Source organism: Pseudoliparis swirei, chromosome 9 (assembly GCF_029220125.1).
Source record: "Pseudoliparis swirei isolate HS2019 ecotype Mariana Trench chromosome 9, NWPU_hadal_v1, whole genome shotgun sequence".
Taxonomy (NCBI): domain Eukaryota; kingdom Metazoa; phylum Chordata; class Actinopteri; order Perciformes; family Liparidae; genus Pseudoliparis; species Pseudoliparis swirei.
The window spans coordinates 20,667,244-20,682,630 of NC_079396.1; the positions used below are offsets into that span (position 1 = coordinate 20,667,244).

The 15,387-nt window shown below is 41.2% G+C and overlaps 1 protein-coding gene across 2 annotated transcripts; it reads left to right on the forward strand.

The window, feature by feature from the left end:
• The first annotated feature begins 912 nt into the window (after positions 1-912).
• On the forward strand, positions 913-15,105 carry nt5dc2 (5'-nucleotidase domain containing 2). Of its 2 annotated transcripts, none has more exons than XM_056423660.1 (15): positions 913-1,955; positions 5,917-6,065; positions 8,662-8,846; positions 8,934-9,008; positions 9,100-9,155; positions 9,858-9,951; positions 10,692-10,820; positions 11,880-11,940; positions 12,041-12,143; positions 12,233-12,334; positions 12,406-12,487; positions 12,779-12,865; positions 13,506-13,646; positions 13,833-13,962; positions 14,551-14,639. In XM_056423660.1, exons 1-15 carry the CDS (start codon positions 1,738-1,740, stop codon positions 14,553-14,555), a joined length of 1,617 nt encoding a protein of 538 aa, XP_056279635.1. In that variant the 5' UTR covers positions 913-1,737; the 3' UTR covers positions 14,556-14,639. The 2 variants fall into 2 exon arrangements, with proteins under 2 accessions (XP_056279635.1, XP_056279634.1); XM_056423659.1 differs by having other exon boundaries at positions 943-1,955; positions 13,833-13,897; positions 14,551-15,105.
• Positions 15,106-15,387: the final 282 nt, after the last annotated feature.

Genomic DNA, 15,387 nt, shown 5'->3' on the forward strand with positions numbered 1-15,387 from the left:
ATATAAACAGTATATATAAACAGTCAAAGTTAAGGTGCAAGTGTGATGAGGGTGTGAGGAGAGGTTGACGTTGATGGCGTGTGTGTTTGTGTGTGTGTGTGTGGGGGGGGGGGGGGGGGAGGGGCTGTCAACGTGGTTGAGGGTGTTGGCCGCTTAAAGAGGGGAACAAACTGTTCCTGAGCCTGCTGGTCCTGGAACGGAGGAGCCTGTAGCGCCCCCCAGAGGGGAGGAGGGCACACAGCATGTGGCCGGGGTGTGTGGAGGCCCCGACGATTCTGCGAGCCCTCCGCAGGCAGCGCTGGAGGTGGATCCAGTTCCCATACCACACTGACGTGGATCTTCTTCAGTCTCCTCAGGAAGAAGAGACGCTGGTGTGCCTTCTTGACCAGGGTTGAGGTGTTCAGGGTCCGAGAGAGGTCCTCGGAGATGTGGACACTTCATGGTGATGGATTTAAGTGCAACAGGGCAAAAGTCATTAAGGCTCGCTGCAGTGGGGTGTTTTGGTACTGGCACGATTGAGGTGGTTTTGAAGCATTTGGGCAGAGATGCTTGGGCCAGTGACAGGTTGACGATGTCAGTCTTGTTGTTGTAACTCTGTTATTGTCCTCCTATCCCCTTTGTGTTTGTCCCTGTCTTACTTTGTATATACAAATAAATCAAATTAAATACAATTAATTAATGTAATCAATCAAGCACTAGTGTACACGTGTTTTAATTTTCACCCTGAAGCCTTACACATATTAGCATCAGCATTATTATCATTCTGTCATTTTCATCATGATCTTTCTTTGAAATACAGGAGCAACCTATAACAGACCAACATACTCTAAGGAAATATAAGTTAGACATTATTTTATTAAACATATTATATGTGTTTGTATTGTTGTGTTTGTGATCCAATTGAATTAAAAGCAACTGGAGCATTTTACGATATTTTGCAGGTTCAAAACACATCTGCAATATCAGGTTTTATGGCAAATAAATGAATTGAACAACAATTTACTCAACTGACAACATGACAGTATGTTCCACATCTTTATAAAGTAACACAATATATCTGACAGTTATCCAGCTTTTTAAAGGAAATATGTATTATTTTTCGGTTGTTTATCGAGTTATTGATGTAAAACATATGTTTTGAGCATGATATAACCTCTGACAGTAAATGTAGCCGGTGTAAATATTGCGCTTACACCCGCCCTCTCTTGGGTTTTCACTGTGCGTCTGCGGATCATATCAACTGTAAAATAGAAACCTCCCCGGCCTCTCAGGTTGTCTGGACATGTCTGCTGTCTGTGCAGAGTCGCAAATAAACATGGAGCAGCAACATTCACTTTTATGCACCATATATCTGGAATAAACTCTCAATGAAAAAAGAAAATCAAGGATGAATTTATACTTATATTGCCGCTGCCTTCGAATACATCACTGCAACTTGTAATACTTTTTACTTTTATTATTTTATTCCTGTCTTATTCTATTTTAGCTTGTTGTGTGGTGTTTTTACTCGCCTTGCCTCTGACCACTGCTTAAAATGTAAAAGTAAGGTTTGTTGTTGGTTTCGTGTGTTTATGATTAGCTGGAGGGACTCAAGACCCTCCCTCTGTAAAAGAAAGGGGGCGTGGCTATCTGGGGCTCGTTCTAAAATAGGGACAAAGTGTTGTTTTGATCAGTTTGCTCTTGCAAAGCCTGCAACGGAGGTGCGCTTTTAAACGTGTTTTTAATTTGCACAGTACAATGTCTTTTAAGGCGGTGAGCGCTGCGGTGACACGCACGCTGTGGACTCGAGGACACGGGATTCCTCCGCTCGCGCGGTCCCCCAAAGTGAACAGACTTTCGACAACGTGCAGCCTGTTAACCGTGAGAAAGCAAGGCGGCGAACCACATGAACAAAGCTGCAGCGCTGACTCTGACGGCGCGAATGGCGACGTGCACGTCTCCAGCGAGCCTCCTCACAGATGGGTCCGTGTACGTTTTGTTAGTTTGTTTTTTCGTTTCATTCCAAATACGGAATACGGAAATCACGTGGTTTTTTCGTTTTCCGTTTGAAAACCAAAAACGGAAAAACGGAATACCACCTCCGTATTTCGTTTCTGCTGTCTGAAACCAAAAACGACAGAACGGAAGTGCTTAAAATTAAGTCAAAATAAAAGCCAGTGATACATATTCGTATTAACCTTAGAAGAATATTAATTAATCAATATAAAGAATAAATAATTAAACGGGGATATTTTAACGATGCAAACACATAGCAGGGTAACGTTAGAAGAATATTAATTTGTCAATATAAAGAATAAATAATTAAACCTGGATATGTTAGCGACAGTGGTGACGACGGGAAGTTTAATATTCATGTAGCCTACACAGCAAGAATCACCTTCTCACTTAATCGTTGCCTTGTTTGATGCAACACAGTTCCTAATATAGATTAATCAAAGTAATGTTTCTGTGCAGAGACTATATTTCCACCGCAGAGTAAACGGTTCACCTTTATACCGCTAGATGGCAGTATACCTGTTATTGATACATATGTATTTAATGCCGTTTATTTCCTCTGATATTTATGTTCATGGTTAATTTCAGCATAGTTGTATACATCATGTATTTACTTGTTTTATTTGGGTCATTTTGGAACTAAACATTCCCACATGGAAGAGTGAGGATATGATGACCACGAGGCAATACATATTGACAATTGAAAAATAAAGAGACAGTTGAGTTTTTCTTATTAAGCAGCGTTCAGTTAGCACCCAGTCACAGCACCACCTGTGCTTCACCTGTAACCTTCATTACTACATCATCATTACATCAACGGTTAATGGGGACACGTTTTTTGTTTTGTTTTTCGTTTTATGTTTATATGCATGTGTGTATGTATAGAGTGTGTGTTTATATGTATATATGTGTGTGTATATGTATGTATATGTATACGTATGTATGTGTGTATATATATATATGATTCTTTGAAATAAGTTTTTTCGAGAAATCATAGGTTAGGGCACTTATAAGCTCGTTAGCTTCAGCCTCGACCCTTCGGTCAGCCACTTTCTTCTTTTGTTGAATTATGATTGTTGTATATTTTGCTGATCGAAATAAACTAACTCATCATAAACATGTAACCTGTTCTGTTGTGACTCTGCTGTCAGTGTCTTTACTCCTCTGACTACATCACATCATCATCATGTCGTACTTTGGTCTCCAGAAGGATGGAGCTCTGTGTTGTGTGTGAACATGTTTTGAGGAGCTGACTACATGAGTTATTGTATCAGAGTGAAACATGGAGAGCACATCTCCTCACATCTCTAACATGTCTCACATAGATTTAGATAAGCCATATTCATTGGATTTGTACACACTTAAAGCTGATTCTGGTGGGGGGGCTTTATGAGTCCTTATACCAAGATCGAAAGCTACAAACAAATACTTGAGAGTATTATGGTTAACTAGTTAGGGTCTCCAAACTAGATAACCATAATATCCTTTTCTCTTCTTTTTTCCCCTAACATGTAATATTTCTCCAGAGCAGCAAGTCATGACCTTGTTTAGCTAATAGCAACAGGTTTAGCTCAGAGCAACAGGTCGTGGCCTTGTTTAGCTCAGAGCAGCAGCTCACATGTACTTATATCTGATCCAATGACATCTGCACACTTCTAGATTCGTAAAGAAAGACAATCTTTGGTATTTTCTAATTATTTATGTCAAGCACAAGTTAACTACTCCCCTAAAAGAGGGAGCCTTCAGAATTAGTGGTAGCATTGCATTAGGATTACATTCTTGTATTTGAATTGTATTGCTGGATCTCAATTCCTCTGATTCTTCCATCTGCAGTCAATCTGCTCGCATGATTTACATCATCAAAGTTTTGCCTTCCAAGAGCTGTTCCAAATGAAAAGTTAATGTCAGATGTATGAACCGTCCTGACTGAGCTTCACTGAAGCTTTATACCTGCTACAAGCTCAGGTCAAAATGGTGTTTAGTATTATGTGATTTACGAGGTTGGCTCAGATTGTTTATCATTGATGTTTGTTCCTGCTGTTTGATTGTAGTGCTCAGACATCAGCTGTGTTCTTAGTAAAGCAATAGGTGTCAGATTGACATCCAAACTGAGGGTGTCAGGGTCCTTAAGCTGCCCTTCATAAACAAGCGAGGTTCCCAACCACATAGGTGTCCTCCTCCAGTGGGAAATCTTCACACTGGGTCCAAATCTGTGATGTCCGGCTGTCGGGGAGACCGACTTATGAGCCTGAAACAAGTGATACAATGGTGGCTAATGTATGAAGTTATCATGGCTTCACCGCCCGTAAACGGCTGCAACCGTCTTGTGTGTGTATATTTTGGGGTGTACGTTAGTTACCTAGGTCAGAGGTCACTGAACAAGCTATCTTCCAGTGCCTTACTCACACTGGCAGGGGGTCAACACACCGTGTCACTATCAATAGTTGGTGTTTCAGGTCCAGCCTTTCCCATTACAGATTAAAAATGAAATTCGTGCCAGACTTTGAAGACAACAGAAGTGTTTATTCAAAAAGAAAATATTTCTCCCTTTAGACCCCCAACATTTGAAGAAAAGAAAACATTCCGTCAGTTGAACCAATTAAAAAGCACAGACAATAACAACTTAGACACACAAAAAAACATCAGCGTTGGCAATTTCTCCTTGAGATGTCGATGAGGCCTTTGAGTCCATCTTTGAACGGTTGTGGCAGATTATTCACTGCATTGTCCAGCAGGACACTTGTATCAGGGCACTGCAGAGCAAATTCCTCACTGCAGCTTCCTGGTCCTGTAAACTTGGAAATGGGTTGGTGCCAAAGTCTGACACTCGTGTCAGTGACCCCACTTCCTGGTCGTACCAGTCTGCAGCCACAGATGCATTTGGCAAAAGGTCTGTCGACAGCTTCTTTGGGCATCCATCTCTGGCCAAGTAATTTGGTATCCCCTCCTGTAATAATAATTCAATGTGGCTGTCACAACCATGCCATGTATTGCAACATGCTCCTTCTAGTATTTGATTAAACATGTTTAAGAAACATTCAAGAGTAAAACATTTTGAAAATAATTATTCACATTAAAAAAGGCTTGAAAGACCAACCCGAAGACATACCAGGAATCCTGTGTGCATTCCATGCTTGCACAGTTCGGTTAACACCGATCTGGGCCAACTGGCATGTCAAAGATGACACACAGAACCGAGTCATCTGGTCCTCCATGTCCAGCTCCTCCTGATCCACCAGTTGGACCAATGCAGCTTTCAACGGGTAGTTAACTCGGTTGTTAATTTCTGGCCAGATTCTCTCGATTCTGTGATTCTGTCATTGCAAAATAGAGACATTTTCAGATTCTTGATAAACAAATATTTCCCCGCCCCCCCAGACTAACTTACTTTCACACATTTCAATATCTTCAGTTAACCATTCTGAATAATTAATGAAAGTGTGAAATAGTTATTTAATTACATGTTGATTAACTGTGTTGCATCAAACAATGCAACGATGAAGTGAGAAGGTGATTCTTGCTGTGTACATGAATATTAAACTTCCCGTCGTCACCACTGTCGCTAACATATCCAGGTTTAATTATTTATTCTTTATATTGACAAATTAATATTCTTCTAACGTTACCCTGCTATGTGTTTGCATCGTTAAAATATCCCCGTTTAATTCTTTATTCTTTATATTGATTAATTAATATTCTTCTAAGGTCAATACGAATATGTATCACTGGCTTTTATTTTGACTTCATTTTAAGCATTTCCGTTCTGTTGTTTTTGGTTTCAGACAGCAGAAACGAAATACGGAGGTGGTATTCCGTTTTTCCGTTTTTGGTTTTCAAACGGAAAACGAAAAAACCACGTGATTTCCGTATTCCGTATTTGGAATGAAACGAAAAAACAAACTAACAAAACGTACACGGACCCAGATGCAATACCGGGGAAGAGAAGCGAGCCAAGGGGCCCGCGGGTGTTCCCGATGTCAAGAACCGGCCGAACGCCTCCACCGCAGCTCCGGTGAATAAGACGTCTTACTTGTGGGCTCGGTACAATGACACCAAGCGGCTGGTTCACGGTAAGCAGCAGGGGTCCCCAATGTCGTCCATAAGCCTCGTCCGTCCAAAAAACCCAACATATTAACGTCGGGCCATCCACGTCACGAGGGCTCTCGGTGCTGCCTGCTGGTGAAGATGTGTTGTTGTCGCGGGGATTGTTTTTCATCATCTGACAGCCGAAATCGGACAGATGGCACAACCAAGTTGGTTTCTTCCAGGTCAAATGTATTTATGGATCAACTTTAAAAATGTGTATGCTTTTAAAGTTAGTCGGTAACTCAGTTCTGCAATTTTTTCATTAAAAAACCCCCCAATCAGCCCTAACGATAATGAATAAAGTTATGTAAAGTTGGAAAAGTCTAAATATCTTTCCAACTTCACCGAACTCGAGAAATACGAGCTAGCGTTAGTGTATAGGTTATTTTGTTCATAATCTTATTTTAACGTCGTTGGCACATTTGTTTAGCAAAGGGTGAAAACAATGGTTGTTTATGGCGGAGCTGACCAGTCAGAACTACATTTGTAATACAATATATGATAAATACATAAAATTAAACTATTTCAGAAAACAAATTAATACATTTAAATGATGATTCACAACTCTTCATATTGTGTTTTATAAATATACACAAGGAGTCAGTTTAACCCAGAAACCTCCTTTTTGGGTTGGAAAACACACTTAACTACTTGTTTAGGTTAAACTCTTTTTGGGGAAAAAGCCCTGAAACTTCTCCCATGTTCTCTTTGCACAGCAACAGACCCTTTTCACAGCAGCCATTTTGACACGTAATTGTAGGTGTGAATAAATCAATCGCGTATGGCCCTGTTCCATTGAGATGGACTGGGGCCCTGATATTGTGCTGGCTCACTGTTATGTCTTTGAAACTAGATGGATTGGGACCATCATCACTTACACCTGTGTTTACCCTGCAATTACGTGTCTAATGGCTGCTGTGAAAAGGGCATAATAGGCATTGGGCCTGTCTTTTATTGTTTTTACGCGATGTAAATGTGCTCTACTGCAATAAATTATATGTATATAGCATATGTATCTCAGCCGAGGCGGAGCATGAATTCGAGATGAACTGCTGGTTAATAGTCGGGCGGTAGCAGCAAGGAAGGTGTTGACTAAAAACGGAGGTCAAGTCGGACAGTTTTCAGCTGACTTCAAACGACACACCGGAAGTCACAGAAAAAAATTACTTCCTAATAGTTCCGATCTGTAGGCTACTCGTAGTTAACAGACCTCGTTCGGATTTATTCATATGTGTTTATAAATATATATGCATGTAGAAAAGTGTGTGTGTGTGTAGATGCATCCTTTTGTATTACAACTAGACAGAAAATAAGGATTGTCTACAAGCGGTGTTGTCAAATCTAAGAGCCAATCAGCTCTCTGATGTGGCCAGGCGTTTCCCATCATGCACTGGGCCACGCAGTCGTTGGCGAGATACTGCGTCGCTTGGCTCTAAGATCTGCGGCCTTCTCGCTCGTGAGATTATCGATCGTTGACCACGTGTGCATGACGTTAGAGCAAATTGGGATCACGTCGGACAAAAATCTAACCTGGCTCATCTCGAAAGAATTGTGCTAAAACTAATTATGCACTCTCAGACTAACTAGTTCTTTCATCAAGTTTGAAATGTGACTCAACATAGAGACTTTGTCAATAGTACAGTGAGAAGCTGGTCCTGGGTCAGTGCAGTGTGCTCGTATATTGCAGCAAAGGGTTTTGGAGGCTGACTCAGGAACCCATTGTAAAATGTTTGTTTACACTGGGCCCATGAGTTGTATTTATCAGTTTATGCAACAGTGGCAGGTAAAACTCAGTAAAATGGATGATTTAGAAGAACCCCTTTTACGAGGGGTAGTGAAAGCTATGCTCCCAATCAGCCATTCATTAAATATAATACTCAATTTAATTTGTATGGGCACTGAAAGTGAAATTATTTTTGGGTGAGGCGGTGGGTGGACTTGGTTCTGTCAAGTCAGTTGGCATCCTAGAAGTACACATTACGCAACTTCCAATGAGCTTGCCAGCCTCATTGGTTCGAACAGAGCAGTGGAATTAATGCTTTCGTCTCTGCAGATGTCCAAAAACATCAGTTTTTTATAATGCATGAGAATATGGCATTTTTTTTGTGTGCCTAATCCTACCCATCTTTAACCCTTGTGTTGCCTTAGGGTCATTTTGACCCGAATCAATATTACACCCTCCCCCCGCCTTTGGGTCATTTTGACCCGATTCAATGTTTCACCCTCCTGTTACCTTTATATTTACTAACATATTTTACCCTTTGGGTTCAATTTGACGCCAGCAATTAAAACCTCCAGAAAATTATTAGAATTAATATTGTTTTCCAAGTTTAAGTGTGAGGCACTTTATGTTTGTTTGTTGACTACCGAAAGAACACCGACATTAAACATTGAATGGGGTCAAAATAATCCTAAAGCGGGGGGAGGGTGTAATATTGATTCGGGTCAAAATGACCCTAAGGCAACACAAGGGTTAAATGAAAACAGTGACTGGTGTTTTGTTCCCTTCTTTTGCTTAGTCACTGATTTCTATCTACTTTGACTGGATAAATTAAATGGCGGTTCCCCATCTGCTCTCAGACCTAATCCCACCAGGTGCGTGTAACCTCCTCAACTCCACCACCATCTACGCTAACAACGAGGTCGACCTGTCAGAAGTGGACATCTACGGCTTTGACTATGACTACACTCTGGCGATGTATTCCAACGCCCTCAACACAATGATCTACAATAAAGCCAGATGCTTCCTAATCGAACACTTTAAGGTGTGTTTTGCAGTCGCTGCATCGAGTAGTACAGCATGACAACCGCTTGTAGTTTCAGGTTAATTTATCAGTTTTGTCTTCCTGCAGTACCCTGAAGGCCTCTGCAAATATGATTACATTCCCAACTTTACCGTCCGAGGTCTGCACTATGACATCCAAAAGGTATATAATTTTAAATCACAAATGTCCCTTTGCATGAGAAGAAATGTGTACATTCCTGTATACTGACATGCATATATGTTTCCCTCTGTAGGGTCTTCTGATGAAGATAGATGCTTTCCATTACATTCAGCCAGGAACGGTGTATCGGTAAGCGGTCGAGTGTATCTTAACTAACGCTTACGCCACGTTGTTTTTTTAGTTCCTTTATCTACATTGCCGCTGATAGCAAATCATCTATGGATGTCTGGTAATGTTTGTTTATAAGCTCTGGTGTAAATATTGATGTAAGAGCCAAATTCAATTTTGCAGTACAATATTTCTTCGCATTTACATATTGAACTTTAAATTAGGCGTGTGTCTAACTTTGAATGCTACATAGTTGTCGTTATTAGTTGTTGTGGTAAATAATACACGTAAGTTACAGACTGCCGTCACTCTAATCACACTTTGAGTCAGTTATTTGCGGCTGTTAGTATGTGGAGTCGCACAGTTTTCTGACTGTTTTATGTAGGTTATGTTCTTGAACTACTTGTGGATTAACCTGGTGACCTTTTTGAGCTGCACAGTTTTTTCCGACCGTGTTATGTAGGTCATGTTATGGAATAACTTGTGGATTAACCTGTGGACCTTTTCTGAGCCTGCCGAAACAAACGGCGATACTTTTTCAGAAGAAGGGGAAGTTGTCTTCACCAACTTGTGCAAAGAAATTGGATTAATAAAACACTTTTTGTTTTCGCCTACGAGCGGCGTTTGTGTGAGCTGTGTGCATAGGACCAGGAACGCGTGTCAATTGAAGGTTCACGCTCTGCTTGGAGTTTCGGACGTTAAAGTTCTGTCTGGGGTTCCCAGGGGACTGAACCCGGTGTCGGACGAGGAGGTGCTTCAGCTCTTCGGGGGGACTTACCATGTCCCACTGCAGCAGGACAGCGGCTTCTATGGAAAGGTGAGGAGGATTTCTTTTATTTTGAAAGTGTAGAGAAATATGAATACAATTGGAGAATCTATCGAGTATTACTCAGTTAATTTTGAAAGCTTTTAATACTTTTTTAACTATGGTGAAGTCGGATCTGCCTGATATTTATGACAGTTATTGCTCGTTATATTGAGATATTTTGACTGTCTCTTCTTTGTTCAACATGTTTGGCACAGATGAGAAAGCTCTTCTTAAATTTACACATCTGATATAATCTAATAGGGCCACTTTCGAACAGGGATGCGGTTCTGGATTAAATCTGTCCACGGATATTTCAAGCGTCTGACTCAACGTGGGTTTACTGTTACATAAACAGGAATGTTACATTTTGTAATCTCATTTGTTACGTTGTCGTCAGCTGGAAGGCAGTGTTCCTGTTCCTGTTCCTAAAAAGCTGATGCAAGAACTCTGTGTCCACAAAATAATTTATTTTTAATTAGTTTTTCAATGCTCCACTCTGACATGAAAAGAAGAAATCTCTTTAGTATGAAAGTCGCAAAGGTTAATAACATTTAGGTCTTTTAAGTGCGGCGGGAAGTGTGCCCCTCCCTCCTTCTAATCCTTTCCTATCAAATAGTTTTGGTGTGGCTATTTGTTGTCGTAAAAAAAATGGTTCCATATGTCATTAGGAAGTGTTTATTTGACAAGTTCACATACATGTACTGTACCCCAAGTTATTATCACGCATTTTTATATATATTTGCTCACAGGGACCAAAGGTTAAGCAGTTCATGGACATCTTCTCCATTCCTGAGATGACTCTCTTGGCCTCAGCAAATGATTTTTTCATCACCAATGGCATCGACTACGATCCGGTTCACCTCTTCAAGGACATCTCGGTCAGTGTGTATTAAATGTTGCATCCTAGGTTTTAAGTTTTGGCCTCACCCTGTGGCTCATACTGAGAAGGATACTGACTCGTTGTATTTTACTGTTTCCTTAACTGGAGGCGCAGGAATCTGCTGAGCTCAGTAAAAGTTAGCGAAGGACTCTTACAGGTCGAACAAAAATACCATAACTGTTTTTCCTCTTGGTGCTGAGATACCAGAGTTTCCAGTTACTTGGCACCAGTACAGCTAGCACCACATCTGCTTTGAGAAACAATCATGCAACATCTCAGGTTCTATAGAGATTTCAACTGTTTATGAAACTGATACGAATGCACTATATGACCTACATAATCAAATGATAATCAGCAAGAAGATTGGCTACTGCAGCGGCTCCTCCTCCTCCGGCTTCATCGCCTCTCTGCTCCGCCGGTTTCATTCATGTTGTCCACAGTGGCCGCCGAAATCAACACAAAATTAAAGTTCCTTGTAGTAACTTCATAATTTTCGTACATTGTGCCATTTCTTTCTGAGTGGCTGTAGTTCGGAGAGCTCTCTCGGCAGAAATGACTCATGCTAGTTTAGAAAAGTACCATGACTCGATTCAGTTTGTTTTGTATCGCCCATTCTCACAAATTACAAATTTGCCTCAGGGCTTTACAATCTGTACACGTAGACATCCCTGTCCCAGGACCTCACATCGGATCAGGAAAAACTCCCCAAAAATAGAAACAACCCTTTCACAGGGAAAAAAGTGAAGAAACCTTCAGGAGAGCAACAGAGGAGGATCCCTCTCCAGGATGGACGGAAGCAATAGATGTCATGTGTACAGAGGGAATCATTACAGTTACAACACATTCAATGAATGTCAATCAATGAACGATCCAGACCTCCATGGTTCATCAGGCAGATGGAGGCATAGAGGAGTGGGCGGGGCATCAGCAGCGCCATGGCATGACTCCGGAGAGAAAGCAGAGTTAATAATGTGCAATGGAGAGATGAAAATTCATCTGTAAGACGATGTCTTGATCTGGGTCTGTTGGCCCCATGTAACACTTATTTAATCCTCAGGAAGCGATCGGCATGGTTCACGTGAAAGGCTTCATGTACAAATGGGTCATGGAAGATCTTGGTAAGATCTATCTTTCCCTCGTCTTTATCAAGCCGGCACATTATCGCACATGAAGTAAGATTTACGGGAACGTTTTGTGCGTTCCTCTCTCTCTTCATAGATAAGTTCATTCTGAGAGGAGAGGAGACGGACGCCGTTTTGCATCGGTTGGTCAGTCATGGAAAGAAAATGTTCCTCATTACCAACAGTCCCTTCAGCTTTGTGTAAGCGTACACTATCTGTCAGCTATGTCTACTGTGAACCGTTGTGTTGTAATCTGTTATTCTAATGTTTGCTTTTTTTGTGTTCGCAGGGATAAAGGAATGACCTACATGGTGGGAAAAAACTGGAGAGACTTCTTCGATGTTGTCATAGTGCAGGCGGAAAAACCTCACTTCTTCACCGATTGCATCAAGTAAGTGAATGTTTTTGGAAAAACGTTGACCATATTGTTCAGAAATGTACCTTAATGGTTTAATCTTACAGACCCTTCAGGCGCTTGGATGCTAATGGAGACCTCATGTGGGAAAAGATAACCTGTTTGGACAAAGGACAGATCTACAAACAGGTAAGATAAGATAAGATCATCCTTTATTGGTCCCACATTGGGGATATTTACAGCATTACAGCAGCAAACAAGTTAAAGTGCACACAAGAAACATGAATAAAACAAGTGATATAAATAATAAACAGTACAAATGAATATATTGGGTATGTATAACTTTATGCTACTGTTCCTGATTATACCACTTACCTCACTATTTAGCAGCTGTGTTTCTGCATTTTTGTAAATGTTGCACGTTTCTTAACTTGTCTTAATGGGCCAAAGAAAATGGAATGTGGTTCTTTTGTGTTTCAGGGAAACCTGTTTGACTTTCTCAGACTCACAGGCTGGCGAGGTTCACGGGTTCTTTACTTTGGCGACCATCTTTATAGTGACTTGGCTGTAAGTTTCAAATGATGCCGATGAATCCCTGCATTGAGCATCAACTGTATGACTTATTGTCTGTATTTAATTCACATTATGTTTCACATGACTTCAGAATTTCCTTTCGTGGTGGGATATTTTTCAGGAGGCCAAAACTATGCAGTAAAACCTTATTCCGGGTCAGGCCCCGCCAATCACAAACATACAAAGACCCACCAGCCTCCACCTATTGCACAATTCAGAAAGTCTCCAGTGTAACATTTGGGTGGGGCTGAAAGGTGAACATTTCAAACGGCAGATGGCAGTGCTGAGTGACATTTATAAATGTAGAATCAATGGCATGAATTTAAAAGGGTATAAGAACACATTACCAGAGATATGTATTTAGATGTCAATTTAATTAATTTGATCTGAAAAAGTTGGGCTATTTGACCTATTCTAAGGAGTCTTGTAAACGCTTTGGTTTTGACTCGAGGCACTACCACCTAAATGCTGATCAGAAATGTTTGTGACTGAATTGATAAACCAGCATCAACACTTTAAGAACTACTCTGTAGCCAACTGGAAGCCACTGATTCACTCCTAAAATGAAGCTAAAATCGGCTGTTGACAAAACAAGTTGAGTCAATGAGTTTCACCAAAGCAGTTTCACTTGTAGGACCTGATGTTGCGTCATGGCTGGCGTACAGCAGCCATTGTACCCGAGCTGGAGCCGGAAACCAACGTGGTGAGCACGGACCGGTACGGCAGGAGCCTCACCTGGCTCCAGGCTCTAACCGGCCTGATGGAGAACCTACAGGTGAGCAGCACATGGAGCCTATGAATGCAAGTCTGTTTACCTATCTCCAATCCAAACGTCCTTAGGGTTGAAAGAAGACTGATGTTTACATAGCTAGCAGTTCCTCGTGTTTCTTAAGCCTCAAATTGTCTAATAACAATAACAAACGTTCCTTTATTCATAGTGATGTTTTCTTTGTTTTCTTAGGTGCATCGGGATCCAGAGTCGAAACGGGTGTTTGAGGAATGGCAGATCGAGAGAGAAGAGCTCAAGTGGGTGCCGTTAATCCATCAACCCGATGAACCCAGTGACCCCGCTCTATCATGTTCATACCACGGTGCATTTAGAGGCACTGGATTGGGTGCTTGTACTTAACTTAATTATTTCAGTTCCTGGTTGTATTTCAGCTCCACGGCATTTACGTGACAGCTACTTTGCAGGCTAAGATTTTCAGAGAATATAGAATGCGATCCCATTATATAGTAAATATAAAGTGGCTAATCCACCTTGAGCTGCTGCATATTCAGAATGAATACTTATTAAAGGATTGGTAATTATCTAGATTTATATCCGTCTTATTATTACTGTCTAAGGCAAATAAATAAAAAATAAATATATAATCAGAATCAGAAACATTTATTTGCTACGTGTGTTAGACACACAAAGAATTTGACTTGATAATACATAAGATAATGCATGAATATATAAATGGCATTCTAGCTGTGTAATCAATAGCCTACTTTTATTTTTGATTACTTTTACGTTCTAAATTGAGTGAAAGACGTTGACTTGGAATTATGTAATTCTACTTTGTGGTATTGCTAGCGTAATCAGGAAAGGTATCCGAGTACTCCACTTCCACTACTACATGTATACATTTGTACATGCTTAGGATCATATTAACTTTTTCCTTTTAATGTCGCAGGGTGATGACAAAGAACGTGTTCAACCCTCAGTTCGGCAGCATCTTCCGAACGTGTCACAACCCCACGTACTTCTCCAGGCGACTCTCTCGTTTCTCGGACGTCTACATGGCCTCCATCAGCTGTCTCTTGAATTATGACCTCGAGTACACTTTCTACCCCCGCCGCACCCCCCTGCAGCACGAGGCTCCTCTGTGGATGGACCAGCTTTGCACCGGCTGCACGAAGACTCCGTTTCTGGAGGAGATGTCTCGCATCCGATGATGAGATAGATCTGTGCTCGCCTCAGTGACCTGCCGGACATTTATTTCAATGTCTTTTGATTGCCTGGTTTCTTTAGTCAAGAAGGTGCCGCACTCCTCTCTCCTTACAGGGCAAAGCATTACTGGATAGCCCCACGTCTCCAGTGACTTCACTGGGAGCGGCAGTCGATGTACCTGCTGTCCTGAGAGCATGCGATTCAAGATTGCCAGAACTCTGGTTGATGCCTGAATAAAAATTATGAACAATATGCAGCTACTGTCACACATGTGTAACAATAAAGAAGTCCAATCTGATTTGTGTTGATTTCTTATTAATAACAATAAAGAAGTCCAATCTGATTTGTGTTGATGTCCTATTAACCATGTTAGAACAGTATTTGTAATAATTAAGTTATGAAGATTAATTTATTTCATCTCGTGAGTTGTGCCCGGAGTCAAATTCCATTTGGTCTATTGGTTGTGTGGTTGCTAGGCAGCGCAGCCGTACTCCTCATCACAAACTCGTTCACTTCCAGCCGCCCGCCTGAAGACAGCAGCTCAGGTACTGCACTCTCTGCACGCGGTGACGCGCGGCGC

Coding starts and splice junctions, on each gene's coding strand:
- nt5dc2 (XM_056423659.1), top strand. CDS start 1,738: ATGTCTTTTAAGGCGGTGAGCGCTGCGGTGACACGCACGCTGTGGACT. Junction 6,066..8,661: donor CACCAAGCGGCTGGTTCACG/GTAAGCAGCAGG, acceptor ATCTGCTCTCAG/ACCTAATCCCACCAGGTGCG. Junction 12,866..13,505: donor ATCTTTATAGTGACTTGGCT/GTAAGTTTCAAA, acceptor TTTCACTTGTAG/GACCTGATGTTGCGTCATGG.